This window comes from Rana temporaria, chromosome 1, assembly GCF_905171775.1.
Source record: "Rana temporaria chromosome 1, aRanTem1.1, whole genome shotgun sequence".
Classification (NCBI taxonomy): domain Eukaryota; kingdom Metazoa; phylum Chordata; class Amphibia; order Anura; family Ranidae; genus Rana; species Rana temporaria.
In genome coordinates this window covers 78,756,294-78,777,008 of record NC_053489.1, presented here as the reverse complement: position 1 = coordinate 78,777,008, position 20,715 = coordinate 78,756,294, and the positions used below count along the sequence as shown (strand labels likewise).

General features: G+C 46.2%; 1 protein-coding gene and 1 non-coding gene across 2 annotated transcripts in view; both read left to right on the top strand.

The window, feature by feature from the left end:
* Window positions 1-20,715, top strand: part of ANKRD55 (ankyrin repeat domain 55) — a 144,435-nt gene that overhangs the window by 68,060 nt on the left and 55,660 nt on the right. The window contains exons 4-5 of the mRNA XM_040339518.1: window positions 10,496-10,605; window positions 16,368-16,428. Coding sequence (XP_040195452.1) covers window positions 10,496-10,605; window positions 16,368-16,428 — 171 coding nt within the window. The remainder of the gene's footprint in view (window positions 1-10,495; window positions 10,606-16,367; window positions 16,429-20,715) is intronic.
* On the top strand, window positions 14,935-15,096 carry LOC120925736. Its single transcript, XR_005746931.1, has one exon. It is a non-coding gene; the product is annotated as a U1 spliceosomal RNA (small nuclear RNA).

Here is a 20,715-nt window from a genome sequence, read left to right as displayed (position 1 = left end):
GTGAAGAGGGTCCATCCTGTCGTGACGGGGGCATCCAGGCCTGCTTCACAGCGACGCAGAACGGACGACGAACAGCCGAGGGCCTTCGGCGGGCGGTACAACATCCCCAGCCCGGCTTACAGGCGCTCTCCAGGAATCGTCCGGCTCGGAGGGGGAACTGTCCAGCGACACCGAGGACATCGCTCCAGCTCGTGGGGCCACGGTGGATTCCGGCTCGGCAACGGCGGGATCTCGTCCGGTTCGGCCCGGTAAGTCCTTGTCTTACTCTCTATCTGCTTTACTGCCTTCTTCTTTATGTGTGTCTGGGGCTGGGGGTAGCCAGGTGGAGAAGGGGGGTCCCACGGTGGGGACCGCACCTTCCGTAACTGGGGGGGTAGGTGCCGGGGCTTTGCGCGACCTGATGGTCGGGCTACGGTCGTTGGTACAGCGCTTTGAGGCGGGCGCAGCGGCGGGCTCTCCGCCGGTGTCGGCCTGGGTCGCGGACTCGGGGCGTGCGCAGGAGGGTGCGGGGGCCGTTCCCGTGCCAGCTGTACAGGGGGCCGCGTCGGTTGCAGCGGTGGCCCAGGGGGAGGAAGCGGTTTCGTCGTCGGGGCCCGAGAAGGAGGCGGCCAAGAAGTCGGACCTTATCCGCCTGGCCGATTCGGCCAAGTGCGAGGTCTACGTCTGCTTGGAGGGACCGCTCGGGGCTCACTTAAAACAGGAAGTGCGGGAAAATATCTGGCGGGGGGAATATGTGGAGATCTTCACGCTGCTCCCGCTGGAAAAATTTAACTTGGACAGGGTGAAGCTCGAGGACTCCAAGAAGGAGGACGAAGAAAAACGTCGCTACCGTTTGATTCCGCGCACTTTTAGTAACTGGCTGCAGGCTTTCGCTATTTTGGCGAGCGTCATTGGCGAACGTGCGCCGGAGAACTGTTCGCCGTTTTTTTGCTACCTGGACTCCATTGGCGAGGCCCAGAGGGTGTACGGCGGTGTGGCGTGGCTGCGCTATGACGAACAATTTCGTCAACGCAAAGCCATACGTCCGGCGTTGAGGTGGGACCATAAAGACATCAGTTTGTGGATGAAACTCATGTCTTCTCCGCGGGCGTCGACGTCGTCCTTTCAGTCGGGGGCCGGAAGTCCTTCCACCCCGGGACAGTCGGCCACAAAAAAGCGGGGTCAGTGTTGGCAGTACAATGAGGGCTCTTGCAAGTTCGGAACGGCCTGCCGTTACAAACACGAATGCTCCCACTGCGGGGGAGCGCACCCCTTCTCTCGCTGTTTTAAAGCCGGAAAATCACGCGCCGGAGATGCTACGGGAAAAAGGTCGGACCCCGGTGAGGGTGGACAGGATGTCCCCCTTTCTAAGTAGGTATCCGGATCGGGCGGCTGCCCGTTTGTTGCGGGAGGGTTTCACGGATGGGTTTGTGATTCCGTGTGCCCTCCCAAGGATTCCCCCGCCGGCGGACAACTTGAGGTCCGCATTGCTGCACGCGGAGGTGGTCTCTGAAAAGCTGGCCAAGGAAGTGTCTTTGGGCCGCATGGGCGGCCCTTTCCCATACCCCCCATTGGAGGATTTGGTGGTTTCGCCTTTGGGCGTCGTTCCTAAGAAGGAGCCCAACAAGTTTCGGCTTATCCATCATCTTTCGTTTCCGAAAGGTGGCTCGGTCAATGATGCCATTGACCCCAGGGCATGTGCGGTGTCGTATACCTCTTTTGACGCAGCAGTGTTTTGGGTACGGCGCTACGGACAGGGGGCTCTTATGGCAAAGACAGACATTGAGGCTGCTTTTCGCCTCCTTCCGGTTCACCAGCGTAGTTTTCACCTGTTAGGTTGTCGGTGGTTGGGGGCCTTCTACGTCGATCGCTGCCTGCCGATGGGATGCTCTATATCGTGCTCTCTGTTCGAGACATTTAGCTCCTTTCTGGAATGGGTGGTCAGGGATGTGTCGGGCGTCAACTCCGTCATTCACTATCTTGACGATTTCTTGTGCGTTGGCCCCCCTGCGTCCAAGGTGTGTGGTGTGCTGCTGGCTACAATACAACATCTGATGGAACGTTTTGGCGTGCCGTTGGCGAGGGATAAGACGGAAGGCCCCGCGGAGGTGATCAAGTTCTTGGGGATCGAAATCGATTCCAGGGCGATGGAATGTCGTCTGCCTGACGATAAACTTCGGGCATTGAAAGAGGAGGTCGGTCTGGCGGCGTGTAAAACGAAGATTCGGTTACGGGACCTGCAGTCTCTTCTGGGCAAGCTCAATTTTGCTTGTCGTATCATGCCCATGGGCAGGATTTTTTGCAGACGGTTGTCGGCTGCCACGGCCGGGGTCACCTCGCCCGGGCATTTCATTAGGCTGAAGTCGGAGCACAGGGCTGACCTCGGGGTGTGGCGCGACTTTTTGGACGAATACAATGGCCGGTCTATCTGGATGGAGGGGCCGGTCAGCAACTACGACCTTGAGCTGTTCACGGACGCGGCTGGGTCCACAGGGTATGGCGCGTTCCTCGGTGGTAGGTGGAGTGCGGAGCGTTGGCCTGCTGAGTGGGGTCAGGCGGGTTTCTTGAAAAATTTGGTACTGCTGGAACTTTTTCCGGTAGTGGTCGCGCTGGAACTTTGGGGCTCTGCGTTCAGCAACAAGAAGGTCCGCCTCCATTGCGACAACTTGGGGGTGGTGCTGGTCATTAACTCCCTATCTGGGTCCTCTCCCCCAGTGGTTAGAGTGCTGCAGTATCTGGTTCTGGCTTGTCTCCGTCTGAATGTTTTCTTGTATGCGGTGCACATTCCGGGGGTGGAGAATACGGTGGCTGACGCGCTTTCCCGTTTTCAGTTGGACAGGTTTCGGGAGTTGGCGCCAGGAGCGGAAGAGCACGGAACGCCTTGTCCTCCCCATCTGTGGCGAATTGCGCTGGAATCACCTTAGGGCTGATTTGGAAGTCCTTGAGCGAGTCGACGTGGTCGTTTTACTCTAAGGTCTGGAGAGAGTGGGAGGCGTTGTTACAGCGGGTAAGTTTAGACGGCGGCAGCGGGGAGTATTGCCGGCTTGTGGTTTACTTTGTCTGCTTGTGTTTTGCCGAGGGGGTGTCCGTATCGGGCATGCGCCGGCGGCTAGCGGGACTGTTTTTTTGGTTCAGGATCCGGGGCTTGCCGGATTTCACCAAAGAGTTTATGGTCAAACAAGCCTTGAGGGGCTATGGGAAGGGGGCCCGGCGGCCGGACGGCCGCCGGCCTATCACTTTTGATATTTTACGGACATTATTGTTGCAGACGTCCTCGGTTTGCACGTCCGTTTTTGAGACGTTGCTGTTCAGGGCGGCTTTCGCCCTTGCCCTTTACGGCGCCCTTAGAGTGGGGGAGTTGGTTAGTCCCTCAAGGGTGGCTCAGGGTGGTTTGGCGACAACGGATGTCAGTTGCGATGGGGAGTCGGTCAGACTTTTCATCCGACGGTCCAAGACGGATCAGGCGGGAAAGGGGGCGCTGGTACGCTTACGGCGGGTGCCGGGATCGGACATTTGCCCGGTGGTGGTGGTTGGGGCCTATCTGGGGGTTCGCCCGGAGGTGTCGGGTTCCTTTTTGGTCCATGTTGACGGGTCTGCGTTGTCTACCTTTCAGTTCGTATCGGTGATGCGCCGCTGCCTCACTGCAGCGGGCATTGCGGATCGCAGTTTCTCTTCGCATTCCTTTCGGATTGGGGCGGCTACCGAGGCCGCCCGCTGGGGTTTGGATGCAGCGGTTGTAAAACGCATTGGCAGGTGGGAGTCCGACAGGTTCAAGATTTATGTTCGACCTCACCTGGTTTAGTGTGGGGGGTGACTGGGTGGTGTCTGCTGTTTTTTGTTTCCACTTGTCACTTTCTTTTCTTGAGTTTTTCTGGGTGTGGTATTGAGTTTGAGTGTGTTATGTTGGTCGTTTTGTCTTTCAGATCGCGTCTGCCTAGTGTGGATTCTGGGCCACTCGTTTGTCCGCTGGGGAGCAAAAAGGGCTGATGTCCGGCCGGATGGCCGACAGCTAGGGTTTCCCAGGTCAGAAGCAGTGGTCCGGTGGGTGGGTATCCCGGGGCTGTTATGGGGAAGGGTGGTCCCAGAGGTGCACAGGGCTGCTAGGTGGGCTAGGCCTCCGGACGTCCTGGTCCTGCATGTGGGTGGCAACGACCTGGGTGCCCGGTCGAGCAGGCACTTCATTCGAGACGTCAAGCTGGACGTGCTTCGGCTGCAGTCTGCTTTTCCCCGTATGGTGGTGGTGTGGTCAGATATGGTAGGGCGCACTGCTTGGCGACACGCCAGGTCGGTGTCAAAGGTTAACAGGGCCAGGGTAAAAGCCAACAAGGAGATTGGGAAGTTCGTGGCTCGCGTTGGTGGTTTGGTGGTGCGTCACCGGGAACTTGAGTTGGAAACTTGGAGGTACCTCCGAGAGGATGGGGTGCACCTGAACTCGGTGGGCACGGATTTGTGGAATCTGGGTCTACAGGAGGGCATACAGAGAGCTGTTCGTTTCTGGCGGGGCGCAGAGGTGTGAGGTTTCACACCTTGCGCTGTGGCGGTTGGGTCTTTGGAGGCATGGTAAAAAAGGTTATGGAATTTAATGGGTGGGGACACATCTCAGGTATGGGTCCCCGGTGAATACCAGTTATGGGGATTAACTGGCAAAGGAATGGTATATATCTGCTGAAGGTGGTCGTCCCCGAGTCGGTGCAATGCGGCAGGGACCAGGTAGTGGTTAAGCAGATATAAGGAAAAATAGTTTGCTGGTTAGGGCCTCCAGGGATCGGCAGCCATAATATGATGCTTTACTTGTTTTTGGTTATTGTTAAATTATTTATTTAAATAAAAGGGGGCCGTACAACGGCCAATTTTTTCCCAACACTTTTGTGTCAGTCTAATTAATATCTATAGTGGTGGTACGTAAGGGGAGGTCTTAAGAGGGTTGTTGCAGGAGGCCAGGTACAGTATGGGTTACCTTTTCAAGGAAGCCCGGAGCAAGAGAAAAAGACATAGGCGCAGGGCGGCATGAAAAGGTGCCCAGCAGCCTGGGCCAGATAGGGTTAACTTCAGGCGGGAAGCTGTCAGACCGGGGATTGGCCCGTTCATATTTGTGGGAGGGGCAGTGGGGGAGTTACGGCGCACGGCACAGCGTGAGGCAGGCACTCGAGGAGGAAGAAAGTTCCCGCCCACCCGCCCTACATTATTTGGAGGTTGGTCTGCGAGTACGGGGTGCCGCGGTTTTTTGTGATCTTTCTTTTATTGATTTGTTTTTGGTTGTAGTTGGTTTCCTGTTTGGTACGGTCACGTGGGTGGCGGTTGGGTCTTTGGAGGCATGGTAAAAAAGGTTATGGAATTTAATGGGTGGGGACACATCTCAGGTATGGGTCCCCGGTGAATACCAGTTATGGGGATTAACTGGCAAAGGAATGGTATATATCTGCTGAAGGTGGTCGTCCCCGAGTCGGTGCAATGCGGCAGGGACCAGGTAGTGGTTAAGCAGATATAAGGAAAAATAGTTTGCTGGTTAGGGCCTCCAGGGATCGGCAGCCATAATATGATGCTTTACTTGTTTTTGGTTATTGTTAAATTATTTATTTAAATAAAAGGGGGCCGTACAACGGCCAATTTTTTCCCAACACTTTTGTGTCAGTCTAATTAATATCTATAGTGGTGGTACGTAAGGGGAGGTCTTAAGAGGGTTGTTGCAGGAGGCCAGGTACAGTATGGGTTACCTTTTCATGTGCATCTATTTATAATCTTGTGTCATTATGCCCTGTATTGTTTGAGGGATATAATTTGTAGGGGTATGTTCATCTTATTTGGGCTATTTATAAGCCTTCTTAACATTACCAATTTTAACTAATTAAGGGGTAGGTTCGCAGTCTGCGATTTCTTACCTAAGGCTAGGTTTACATTTGTGCATTGCGGGAATGTGTGCAAAATCATGTGCAATTCCACAGTGCACAATAAATGGGCATCTCTTTTGCAGATGTGCAGCAGTGCCATTAACTCTTACTGTAGGCCCCGTACACACGGTCGGTTTGGTCCGATGAGAATGAACCGAAGTTCATTTTCATCGGACCAAACCGACCGTGTGAATAGGCTATCGGTCTGGTTTCCTTCGGTCCAAAATTTCAAAACATGCTTCAAAACCGAACCGATGGACCGCTGCCCCATCGGACCAAACCGATGGTTAGTACAGAAAAGCATCGGTTCAAAACCCGCGCATGCTCAGAATCAAGTCGACGCATGCTTGGAAGCATTGAAATTCGTTTTATTCAGCACATCGTGTGTTTGACGTCTCCGCGTTCTGACCCGATCGGATTTTGGACTGATGGTGTGTACACATATCAGGCCGTACGGCCACTTCAGAGGTGAACTGATGAAAACGGTCCGACGGGCCAGTCTCATCGGTTTGGTCCGACCGTGTGTACGGGGCCTTAGGTGGCGGTGGCGGTATAGCGGCGCGATTTTTAGCGCCACTATACCTTCGTATTTACCGCAATATTCGACCGCTACCAGTGCGGTTTTAACCCCCGCTAGAGGCCGAAAAAGGGTTAATACCGCCGGCAATGCGCCTCTGCATCTCAATGGGAAGGAGCAGTATCGGAGCAGTAAACACCCCGCTCCTATACTGCTCCAAAGATGCGGCTATTGCTATTACTTGACAATTGTGCGGTCGTGCAACACTGTACCCAAATAAAATTTTTGTCCTTTTTATCCCACAAATAGAGCTTTCTTTTGGTAGTACTTGATCAACTCTGCTGTTTTCATTTTTTGTGCGATAAATAAACTTCTTTATTTTTTGGGCTATAAACAGAACGTCAATTTTGAAAAGATATATATATTTTTTACTTTCTGCTTTAAAACAAGTCCAATAAAAAAACATTTAAAAAATCAAATTTCTTCATCAATTTAGGTCAATATGTATTCTGCTACATGATTTTGGTGAAAATAAAAATCCCAATAATCGTGTTGGTTTGCACAAAAGTTATCAAGTCTATGGGATAGATTTGTAGACTTTTTAATTATTTTATTATTTTACTAGTAATGGCATAATGGTAGCAATCAGCGATTGCGACTGACAAATCTGACCCCTTTTTGGGGACCAGTGACACTAATACAGTGATCGGTGCTAAAAAAAATGCAGTCACTGTACAAATGACACTGGCAGGGAAGGGTTTAACATCAGGGGTGATCAAAGGGCTAACTGTGTTCCCTGGGAGTGCTTGCTAACTGTGTGTGGGGTGGTTGCACTGTAGGAAGACAGAGATCTGTGTTCCTGCTTAGCAGGAACACAATATATCTATCTTCCTTACTAGCAGAACGGCGATCTGCCTGGTTTACATAGGCAGACTGTCGTTCTGCCTCTCTTCGAATGATCGCCGGGTTTTCAGCAGACATCGGGGGTACTCCGGACCCGCTGATTGGCTCCCACTGTGTCCAATCACACTGGGAGCAGGGCTCCGGTGGTGCGCGCGCACACCCTTGGAAAAAAATCACCTACAGGTACGTGATTTTGCATTTAAGATCCACCCTGCCGCAGTAAATGTACGGGGGGTGGTCCTCAGGGCTCAAGTCCTGCGGGAACATGTGGGAACTCAGTTCCTGCACTTTTTTCACAGCAGGAACTCAGTTCCCTTTGCAGGACTAGAGCAGCCGAGAGCAGCCGAGCCGCCCGAGCCAATCCTTCACTAAGCGGCGATGCCCAGCTCGAGTCACTGTCAGGGGCAGGCGAACCTTAGTAATTCTTTATGTTACTGGCCGCTTCCTGTATATGGATTTATCGGGTAGTGTGCGGGTATTCCGTCACTTCCTCGATGCCGCAATGTCTCCTGGGAGCTTTTGTCATTGTTCCCAGGAGACATTGCGGAGGTCTGCCGCAAGTTATCGCGGGATTTAGAAAGAACTTGCTTCTTTTTTCGAAAAAAAACAAAAACATACGGTTTAGTAATTATGCATATGAGCGTATCATTTTTTATTTTTTTTGGTGGGGGAGTGGATCTTGGGTGGGAATTCCTACACTTTTTTTCCCCAGGACTTGACCCCTTGGTGGTCCTTAAGCGGTTAAGGTAGTTACATATTGGTGCATGAGGACCAGCTGGTATGTTGGAAGCAGGGGCGGACTGACAACTCATGGGGCCCCCGGGCAATAGGAGATTATGGGGCCCCCAGGCAATAGGAGGTTATGGGGCCCCCAGGCAATAGTTTATTGGGCCACACAGTATACATACACACAGAATACACATACACATACTGAAAAGGTACTGGAGAGGCGGGGCAGCTATAATCTTGGGATTTTTTGGCCAAATGGTTGTCGGTAAGGGACATTTCAGGGACAGATGTAAACATTTTTTTACATACTGTCCCTGGTTTTACTGAGGCTGGCAACCCTGATGGGGCCCCCTAGTGGCATGCCCGAGTGCCCAAATGGTCAGTCCGCCCCTGGTTGGAAGTCATTAGCCGTATTAGGTAAAATATTGATATGAGTACATCAGTGCCACAACCTTATGCAGGTTTTTAAATATCCATTGTGACAAAACTGGACCATTTCAAAGTATGCCTAATGTCATATTGAAACTGGTGGCGGCAGTACAGCTGTGTCTACGGATTGCTCCAAGCTTGCAAATACATCACATACGCACAATATAAAATCTTTGTAACTTCCTGCCCTTGCTCACAGCATCCGATTAGTCAAAAGGACTGATTTTTTTCGAGTGTCTCTGAAATATATTATAGCGGCATTCTTAAATGCAACTGAAACAGCAGGGTTGAAGTATTATTGCTGTAAGTAATGTTGCCATAGACCACAAATGTTTTAGCATGAGGACAGTGGCTACCATTTTGTCCTCTAGCTTACAATCAGTGTCACAGCTGTGGCCATTTTTATATAAAATGACTGTTCATTTATCCTTTAGTGTTCTTAAGCTGGCCATGATAGGGATACAAAAGCATAGGGCTTGAAAGGCCTCTGTGACAGCAGTGGTTACAATGGCTAAATTATGAGTGTGGAAAAGAAAATATCAATCTGTCTGGAGGTGTACTTGTCAGAGACCTTTGTAACGGTGTATGGCAACATCACAGAACTTTGAAAGGTCATGTATTAATTCTTTCACGTCTCTGAACATCTTGTCTGCTCGATGACTAGAAACCTGACATATGAGCTCAAATCTCTGTGTCCTTGGAAGGTGATGAAAGCAGTGACTCATTCTCTGAAGTTTGCTTGTTTGTTGTATTAAGTGTACACAGCGATTTCCAAAGATGGAGGGGTCTAAAGATGTCCGGTACGCCGACACAGCGGGAGGTCTTGAAGATATTTTAATGCAGCTGTATGAAAGTGATAAGACAGATTTCCTTTTATTAAAAAAATAAAATCACAAATATTATTTCAGATCTCTACATCTATCAGCAGATACATTTTAATAGTAAACAGAAGCAAAACTGCAAGCCACAGGAGGCCCAGCAAATAATTGAAGAAGGCACCAGAAGGTCTCTGGCCAAAACCTTAAAGGGGTTGTAAAGGTTTAATAATTTTTTTTTTTAAATAACAAACTTACCTTCACTGTGCAGTTCATTTTGCACAGAGTGGCCCCAATCCTCGTCTTCTGAGGTCCCTCGGCGGTTGTCTCGGCCCCTCCCCTCAAGAGCTAACCCCCCTCTGGGAAGCACTCTCCCAAAGGGGTTAGATTGCAGGTGCGCTCCCGTGGAATACAGTCGGCGGCCATAGCCGCCAAGTGTATCACTCGGCCTCGCCCCCCAGCGCGATGCGTCATTGATTTGATTGACGGCAGTGGGAGCCAATGGCTGCGCTGCTATCAATCATCCAATTAAGAGCTGACTAGAGCTCAATGAAAGCAACGCAGGATCGCGCCCAAGCTGATTTGGGTCTCAGGTAAGTAAAACGGGGGTAGGGGGGGGTAGGGGGCGTTGACTGCAAGGTGTTTTTTCACCTTAATGCATAGGATGCATTAAGGTGAAAAAACACAAAGCTTTACAACCCCTTTAACCCTGGAATTATGAAACTTTTAATTAAACTGTATGGATAACAAACATGTTTTCCCCCAGTTTTGGGAAATGAGGAAAAAGTGGGAATACCTGTCAGGTTTTTATTGCTGTGTCCCCGCTGTCCAACGTTCTTTATTTGTACTGTTGACCATTGTCATGAAACAAGAAACTGTGGTGAAATCCAAATGTTTAGAGCTGAGGTGGACACATTTTCCTGACATCTGGCTATGAGGGGAATTTTGCTTACCTTGCAGAGATTTCCTCACACTTCCTGTTGTGCCTCCAAAACAGGAAGTTAATTGAAATGTTGCTAATGGGTAACAGGCAGTGATGAACAAAAGTGAAAGGATATGAACCCTTCTTTTCTAAATCCAAAACTAAATAAAATGTAAAAAAAATTGTTAAGAGTTTCTCAAGGATAAAAGGTTAAGGAAGGCTGTCTCAGGGTATAGGGGTTCATTAACTGAGGCTGGCAGCACGTTACAATAATGTTACAGAGAAGCAAGCTAATATCACTTGTCACTTACAGGGATGGCTAGAAGGCTGTGTTAGTTTGCTCAGGAATGGTGCCAAGCAGAACATACCAGATAAAAATGGGAGACTTCCCCTGCATGCGGCCACTGCTGAAGCTGATGTCAGGTACGTGAAGCTTATTATTTAACAATGTCATTGTTCTCTTATCAGGTATATGCAACACTGTAAAAGCAAAGTTTCAGTCATAATTTAATTATAGTATTATATACAAGTAAATCAAGTAATCACATCAACCAGTAGGAGAACTTGTAACGGAAAAATAAAATGTGAAATTATAGGGCAAGTTACAAAATTCTGCCCAACGATTTGATCAGTAAATACAAATACAAAAAGTGATCAAGAATAGGTGCTTCTTGATTTTAACTTTAGCTTCTGGATAAAGATAAAAACAAAGGTTGGGACTTTATATGAGAGCGCAAAGCATATACAGCCAAGCACCTCCACCCCTGATGCTTGAGAAAAAAGGAAGAAGGGTGGGACTTTATATGAGGAATGCATCCAAGAGATAACACGATATAAATGAATATGGCAGATACCTAAAATTAATAAAACTACAAGCATTACATGACAACAAATGGCAATCAGTAGTTAATTGGTATATATAAGATATGACAACAATGATAATAACATGATAATATACCGTATTTTCCGGCGTATAAGACGACTCGGCGTATAAGACGACCCCCTAATTTTCCAGGAAAAATTTTGATTTTGGGATATACTCACTGTATAAGACTACCCCCTTCTTACTGTCTTTCTGGAAGCTGAGGGGTAGCCAGAACCGCTGACAGAAACAGGCTTTTTCAAATCTCACTGTGCCATTACATTACATGCCTCACTGTGCCATTACATTACATTACATGCCTCACTGTGCCATTACATTACATGCCTCACTGTGCCATTACATTACATTACTCACTGTGCCATTACATTACTCACTGTGCCATTACATTACATGCCCAGACTGTGCCATTACATTACATTACATGCCCCCACATTGCCATTGTGCCATTACATGCCCCCACATTGCCATTGTGCCATTACATGCCCCCACATTGCCATTGTGCCATTACATGCCCCCACATTGCCATCACTTGCCCCCACTGTGCCTGAACTTGTTGCCCCCCCCCAGTGCATTAACACTCACTTTTTTTCCCCAGCGCTGACAGTCCCCCATGCTGCGATCGCGATCGTGAAGGATTTCAAAGCCGCGCCTTCACTGCAGAGTGTTCTGTGATAGGATGAACAAAAATCTTCCCAGCAGCGCCTCTGTTATGTTTCCCGCCTATCACGGACGTCTTCTCATCTCGTCCGAGGATGAGAAGGCATCTGTGATAGGAGGAACAAAGAACAGAGGCGCTGCTGGGAAGATTTTTGTTCATCCTATCACAGAACACTCTGCAGTGAAGGCGCGGCTTTGAAATCCTTCACGATCGCGATCGCAGCATGGGACACTGTCAGCGCTGGGAAAAAAGTGAGTACTGAGACTGTCACCGGCGTATAAGACGACCCCCGACTTTGGATGCATTTTTTTGCATCCAGAAAGTCGTCTTATACGCCGGAAAATACGGTAATAGCATAATAAGTTCATACTGTAAACATTATAAAGGACCAAATTCATTGAAGCACTGTCTCCATAGTAAATAACTGTATCCCTAGTTAATTGGTACAATACAATTGGTATATGAGGTAGTTGATAGTAATAATATAAAATATTAAAGAGGGGGCATCTATTTGCTCAAACATTTTGTGGAGACTGCCACTCTTCAGGAGCAGGTATGGGGTGGATGTTGAAGTATTGAAACACATAATTAATTTGTAGAAGAATAGAATGGTAGGTCTTTCTATAAAGAGAGGAGGGGGAAAAAATGTCCCAAAATTACTTACAGTAATGCCAATGAAACTGGGCATAGGCGTGGAGAGCTGGAAGCCGACCTGAGAGAACATCAGCCCCGGGAGCTGAGGTGGACTAACCACGATGTGTAACGATGGAAATCCAGTGGGAGACAATAGCCCCCAGGGATGGGCCCCCCTGGGTATAAAAATATAAGTATAATCCACATAAATGTAACCATCTATAAAAAAAGAGAGGTATATAGTAAAATATTAGTGTTGAGCAGAATATGCCATATTCGATTTCGCAATATATCTCGAATATATATTCGAATATTCGAGATATATTCGCTAAATTCGAATATTCGTGATATTTTATCCAAAGTAAATGATTGCGATTTTTCGCTATTGCGAATGCGAAAATAATTGCGATTTTTTGATAACTGCGGTAGGAGCACTCTGATTGGCTCAGAATATTCGTGATATTTTATCGAAATATCGCAACATGCGAATGCGATATTTATTGCGCAATTTCGAGAAATGCTGGAGGAGCGCTCTGATTGGCTCAGAATATTCGTGATATTTTATCGAAATATCGCAACATGCGAATGCGATATTTATTGCGCAATTTCGAGAAATGCTGGAGGAGCGCTCTGATTGGCTCAGAATATTCGTGATATTTTATCGAAATATCGCAACATGCGAATGCGATATTTATTGCGCAATTTCGAGAAATGCTGTAGGAGCACTCTGATTGGCTCAGAATATTCGTGATATTTTACAATACAAAATAATTGCGAATATTCGGCAAATGCGGAAGGAGCACTCTGATTGGCTCAGAATATTCTTGATATTTTACAATACAAAATAATTGCGAATATTCGGCAAATGCAGAAGGAGCACTCTGATTGGCTCAGAATATTCTTGATATTTTACAATACAAAATAATTGCGAATATTCGGCAAATGCAGAAGGAGCACTCTGATTGGCTCAGAATATTCTTGATATTTTACAATAGAAAATAAAAAGTGTTTTGCATTGGTGGTGATTCTTTACTCTATCCATCTGTCACAGCCGTTTGTCAATCAAACACCTTAAAGATTGAACACGTTCATGCTGCATGCTTTGGACTTTTTTTCACTTCACATATCAAAGACATTTTTATGAAAGATTATTTTTCTATTATTGGGACTATATTTCTTTATATATTTGTTTCACTGTGTATTTCACAAGTTATTTGCGCTTGCTTATTTTATAATTTGCCCACATGTCTTGTCACTAGACATATTTTTTATTCTTGTAGAGCGACTCCATTTTCTGTCTTGTATTAATTTATGTTGTATAACATTTTTGAGTTGCTGCTGTATTCTCCCCTTTTTTAAGGTATGCGCAATTTTTTCCTTCTTACAAAAAATAATAATATCAAACATACAAATATTCATAACATACACATACACATACACAAAGCCCCCCCCTTTTGCATCAGAGACAATCAGAGTTCTCCTACCACAGTTATCGAAAATTCGCAATCATTTTCGCATTCGCAATAGCGAAAAATCGCAATTTTTTTTTTTTCAATTTGGCAACATAATAGGATCGCCTCAGCTTAGCTACTCGGCCCAGGGTCTCTAATCATACCAGCAATGCTTTTAGACGTCGATAGGATGTGATCTGTTTTAAAAATCAAATTGAAAAAATGCGAATATTCGGAATTGCGAATATTCACCGCGAAATTCGAAATATAGCGCGATTTCTCGAATATGCTATATTCGAGTCGAATATTCGCAATGCGAATATTCGTGAGCAACACTATAAAATATGAGATCTGGCAGTGGAAAAAATACGATACGTGACGGATGAGAAGGAATATACTAGTGCAGGGACCGTACAAACCGCGTTAAGCCAATAGATGCCCAATAGATATATTATTACTATCAACTACCTCACATACCAATTGCTTTGTACCAATTAACTAGGGATACAGTTATTTACTATGGAGACAGCGCTTCAATGAATTTGGTCCTTTATAATGTTTACAGTATGAATTTATTACGCTATTATATTATCATGTTATTATCATTGTTGTCATATCTTATATATACCAATTATCTACTGATTGCCAATTGTTGTCATGTAATGTTTTAATGTAATGTTTGTAGTAGAAGAGGACTGGATCTCAGAGCAGTTAACTGTCCAGCAATAATAAAAATATTAAAATATTTACCCCATCTCTGTTGCTGTCCTTTGCAAACTAACTGCTCTGAGATAGAGCAGAGCATTGCCCAAAGCATCTGACTGCCTCCGCCAGCTTTCTTTCTTCCCATAATGCATTCTGGTGACATCCTTTTTCCAAGTAAGAAATGCATACCCACCTGGCAATTCGCATGATTTAAAATAAAATGTGATTCTTTAGACCAGACCACCTTCTTCCATTGCTCTGTGGTGCAGTTCTGGTGCTTACAAGCCCATTATAGGCACTTTTGGCTGTGGACATGGGTCAGTATGGGCACCATGACTGGTCAGCGGCCACGCAGCCACATATACCAAACTGCAATCCCCATTTTTTCTGCCTTTAATGAATCAACTTCACATATAACATGTTTACTCACTGCCTGGCAGGGGAGACACCATGATCATGAAGGTGGTTCTCCCAGGGCGAGGCACGGCTATTGCACACTCTAGGCCGTGCTGATCGTGGTTGTCTTCCCTGCCGCTTCTCGGCCTTTTGGCTGGGACTGGGTGTGGTATCTGTCCTTATCAGTTGTCAGCGGAGCGCTGAAGCACCTCCTACATGGGGAGGGTGGATGCAATCCAATGACGTCATTGCACCTGGAAGGATGGTTTCCGCAGGGACTACGCTGTGCTGCCCGACAGAATACTGGGGGCCGGCCCATGGTTGAGTCTGAGCCATCTGGAAGGGTGCTTCTGGTGAGGATGGGTGCTGTGCTTGGTCTTGGTCTTTTTGCCGAGTTCTAGTCTGGCCTTCTGGCTGGCTGGTGTAAGTGCTATCTCTGTCAGCGATCCGGTAGGAGGAGCTGGTAATGCCCTGGGATATGACGGGGTAGGACCATGCAAATCCGCCGGGTTGGCTGGCAGGGGTGGAGGGCTGCACTGGCCGGTCGGGGGGTCGGATATGGAACGAAAAGCCTATTGTGCATGTGCCCCTGGAGTGGCAGTCCAGGGGTATCTGAAGATCACTGTGTGTGAGGGACACATTGATTTAAGATACCACGGTCACTGCACCAGATACACGCTTTTTTTAGCACCTGCCTCCTGGGCCGGGCCTTTTGGCTAGGACCGGAGGAATTTTGTATTCCTGGCCGGAGGGCCTGGTCATTGTTTCACCACAATGGCCACTTCTTTCACTCTCCTCTCCACTATCCCTTCCCCCACTTTATTTTATTTAAGCCTGTGTTTGTCACTTTTTTGTCTTTTTTTGTTGTGCACGTTTTGTGTCACTGTGTGATTAGTAGGGTGCGGGTCCTCGGGCCAGCCCTGAACGTCTTGGGAGTGGGTGGACATGGCCTTCTGGCTTAGTTCGCCTGCTCTCATGGGGTCTCCCTTCGGGGGAGCCCCACCTAGTACTGGGAGGGTTCTGTTTCGGCAGTCCCTCCGAGGAAGTTGGGTCCGTGTCGGCTTCGGTTGCTCGGACCACAGTACCTCAGTCCCCATCTGGAGCCTAACGCCCCGGGGGATCAGGGTTTGGGTCCCTCTTCACAGGAGGACCACTTGACGTTGCACCCGTCTGCACGTTTTTGTGAACACTCTTTATGTGTGTGCACATTTTTTCTGCACCGGGTGGAGTTTTTTGGGTGTGTTCACACGCCATAGGCTTTTCAAAAAATAAATAAATAAATGTTTACTCACTGCCTAATATATTCCCCCGACTTTCAGGTGCAGTTGTAAGGAGATAATCAATGTTATTAACTTTACCTGTCAGTGGTCACAAAGTTGTGACTGATCGGTGTATATTCCAGACATTCTAAGATTTTGTTTCAGTATTTTAAAACAAATTCTCTATTATCTCATTTTAGGCTTTTGTCTGTACTTCTGCAGCAATCAACTTTAAGTGAGATTAATCATCAGGACAATGAGGTGGGTGGTATTTTCTTACTTTTTCTTGTCAACTAGGCAGATTTTTTGTTCTCCATTGCCAATTTTTATGGGAAATACTGTAGATGATACGTAATCTAAACAAATTACTCACACGTACAGATTGAGTATCATCATTGTGTATAGACTGTCCTGAACACAAGTTCTTTTAATAACAAAGTGTTAGTATGTGGTTATTGTGTATCTCTCTTGAAAGAACTAGAAGGTCAACAATGGTTCCAAAAGGACCCAGCTATCATACCCAAAGATCATTAATACCAGAACAAACGTTATTCTGTGCATCATGACCCATATTATATTGCATCCTATTGTGTAAGGGTATAATGTGCATTGCAATGTAAAATTAATAGAGCCGCAAAGAACATCAATACTGCACATTGATTTAAAACACACAGCAACAATAAATATGGCCTTTGCATTGTGTTGTATTGCACTGCATTGCAGGACCTATTCCTTTGTATGTTTTGAGGTTTGCCGACTTCCCATTCAGTTTGAATAGGCTCATAAAAAAGCAAAAAAACACGGTGCTTTTATAGGAATAGCCAGAGTTTGGATACATAAACTTAACCTCCCTATTTTAGTCACTGAACTGCAACTCAATTTATATCATTTATATTGTGTTTTTTGTTCTGGATTTTTAATTTATATTCTGTCTCTGTCATTTAAAATACACATATGATAAAAAATGATAGACCTTTCATTTGTTTGTAAGTGGGTAAACTTAAAATCTGCAGGGGATCAAATAATTATTTTCCCTTTGTTAAAAGGGAACAAAAATATGCTGATGATACCTTACTATACTTGGGTGATACGCAGGGCTCATTAAGGGCGGTCATGACTCTTATTAAGGCCTTCAGTGCATTATCCGGCTTCTCCATTAATTGGAACAAGTCAGTATTAATGCCCTTAGATCCCGTGTCAACCCCCTTACCTGACTGCGCATCAATGATACAGGTAGTATCATCTTTTCGTTATTTAGGTTTTCAAGTATCCCCAGTTGTCTCTCAATATATACCTCTTAATCTAACCCCCATTCTCACTAAATTTCGGGACAAATGTAAATTACCTTTGTCAGTAGTAGGGAGGATAAATCTCATAAAAATGGTGTGGGCACCGCAACTGTTGTATATATTCCACAACTCCCCGGTTTGGATCTCTCGTTGTTGGTTTGACAGGATAGACGCCCAGTTTAGGGAGCTGATTTGGCGCAAAAAGACAGCTAGGATAAGTCTTTCCACCTTACAATATAACAAGGAAGAAGGGGGACTGGCAGTCCCTCATGCTAGGGCCTATTACCTAGCCTCCCAGTTACAACAGCTGGGGGGGTGGGAACTGGTGGATACTTTAGACCCAATACGTAGACTTCTAACCACTCCAACGGATGATGCTACTGAATTGTCCTACTTGGAGGCAGGTTATATACACTTAGATAGGGGGCCCCCTCCATAGCTCTACTAAAGACACTGTGGTCTTACATTAAGCGGATTCTGGGTGTAAGGGGTTTCCTGTCACTTACCCCTATTTGGCGAAGAATACACTATAAGGAGTTGCTCAAACTCAGTGGATTTGGGACGTGGGAGAATGCAGGGCTAAAATATATCTCACAGTTGTACAATGGTCCTATTCTTAAGTCCTGTATGGAAATTCAAGCAGAATGACATACCACGCACTAATTTCTTTAACCACTTAAGCCCCGGACCAAAATGCAGCTAAAGGCCCAGGCCAGGTTTTGCGATTCGGCACTGCGTCGCTTTAACAGACAATTGCGCGACGTGGCTCCCAAACAAAATTTACGTCCTTTTTTTCCCACAAATAGAGCTTTCTTTTGGTGGTATTTGATCACCTCTGCGGTTTTTATTTTTTGCGCTATAAACAAAAATAGAGCGACAGTTTTGAAAAAAATGCAATATTTTTTACTTTTTTCTATAATAAATATCCCCCAAAAATATATAAAAAAACATTTTTTTCCTTCAGTTTAGGCCGATACGTATTCTTCTACATATTTTTGGTAAAAAAAATCGCAATAAGCGTTTATCGGTTGGTTTGCGCAAAATTTATAGCGTTTACAAAATAGGGGATAGTTTTATTGCATTTTTTTTTTTTACTACTAATGGCGGCGATCAGCGATTTTTTTCGTGACTGCGACATTATGGCAGACTCTTTGGACAATTTTGACACATTTTTGGGACCATTGTCATTTTCACAGCAAAAAATGCATTTAAATTGCATTGTTTATTGTGAAAATGACAGTTGCAGTTTGGGAGTTAACCACAGGGGGTGCTGAAGGAGTTATGTTTCACCTAGTGTGTGTTTACAACTGTAGGGGGTGTGGCTGTAGGTCTGACATCATCGATTGTGTCTCCCTATAAAAGGGATGACACGATCGATGCAGCCGCCACAGTGAAGCACGGGGAAGCCGTGTTTACATACGGCTCTCCCCGTTCTTCAGCTCCGGGGAGCGATTGCAAGGGGGTGGCTAGAAACGAATAGCCGCCCCCTCATCCCGGATTGCTCCCAGACGATTTCCGACCGCCGCATGTCCAAGGGGGGGGGGGGTTCCCGATCGGACCCCGACCCGCGGAAAGGCAGGGACGTACATGTACGCCCATCTGCCTGTACGTGCCATTCTGTGGACGTATATGTACATGCGGCGGTCGTTAAGTGGTTAAATACCTACAATTGCGTCATGCACTGCAAGTACAGTCTAGGCAAATGCCACTTACGCTAGCTGATCACACGATTATACAGGGGATTCTGATGGAGAGTGACAAAAAAGGTATGATCTCTAGAGGTTATAACATTATCCTTTACGCACTTCAAGACCCGGCCAACCTGCCATGCAGGCGTAAATGGGAGGAAGATTTGGGGGCAATAGATGGGGAGACGTGGAATCTTTTCCTCACCTCCGCTCCCTTGGTCTCCGTATCAGCTTCTTAAATATTTGTCACATCTTTATCTGCTGCATAGGGCATATAGAACACCTGTCAGACTCCACAAATGGGGAGTGCGTGATACTCCCCTCTGTCTAAAGTGTGAGGGATCATGGAGACCTCATGCACATGCTCTGGAAATGTTCCAAGCTCTTTCGCTATTGGAAGGAGATCCTTGACGTGATTTCTCAGGTCTTTGCCTTTGTCATACTGAGAACTCCTACGATGTGCTTGCTGGGTGAAGAGGAGACACTAACCCCTTCCAATCACACGGCGATCATTCGTCTACTTTATGTCGCACAAAAGCTGATTGCTTAACTCTGGATAACTCCCAGTGTTCCCACTAGGAAACAATGGATTGACCAGGTGAAAAAAATACTAATAAGAGAAAAACTGACATATCAGCATAGGAATGCACTACGTAAATTCTACACAATGTTGCAGGCCTGGTTGGATGTTCCGGGGCTGGCACCCCATCAGCTGGTTAAGGACAGACTCCTACAAGGATAGTGGTCAAATAGAACTGGTTTGGGGACCGGATAGATTGGCTGTTATATGACTCCAGCAGAGTGGCGACTGTGATGGGTAGGGGAGAATGTTTGGATGAAACCCATTGACAGGGCTCTGGGACTCTGGGAATGGGTATAGTTTACTATTACATTTCAAATGTCTTACTTGGTTTTGTTTTGTTTTTATTTTATTATTTTTATTAATATTTTTTCGTTGACCAAGGTTTGTGGGTTTGTATGCCTAAAAAATATTGTTTTGATTTGCCATTTATGACACACAACTCTTTTCTGTATCACTACATCTGTAGGGATTCGTAACATATCTTGTATTGGCAAAGATTTTCTGTCTTTCTACGCATTATCTTGTACACTCGGTATGTTGCACTATGAAAAACCAAATAAAAACTTTTTCTGATAAAAAAAAAGGGAAAAAAAAAAAACGCAAAATGCATTAAAAATGCATGCAAAAACACAGGTTTAAAAAAGCAAAGCGCACCACGAAACATGCCTGAAACGCATTAACAGCATAGATGTTTACCTAGACTAAAAGGCGTGTTTCTAAAATATTTGCAGCTGAACTGTACAGATAAGGGATAAAGGGGTCCCTACATATAGCCTATGTGTGTGTCATAGTTTACAAAGCACTGCTTTCTGAAAAGTAATTTCTGTAACTGCACTGATGCTTCTATTTTAAAAAATCCCTTAAAAGGAACTTGGATGCACAGAGTTATGGGTGACTGTTACTCGGCACATAAATTAAAAGAGTTCATGTATTCAATTATTGCCTAATCAGTCATTCAGTCTCAAAGACTGGCCATGATAAAGTGTGA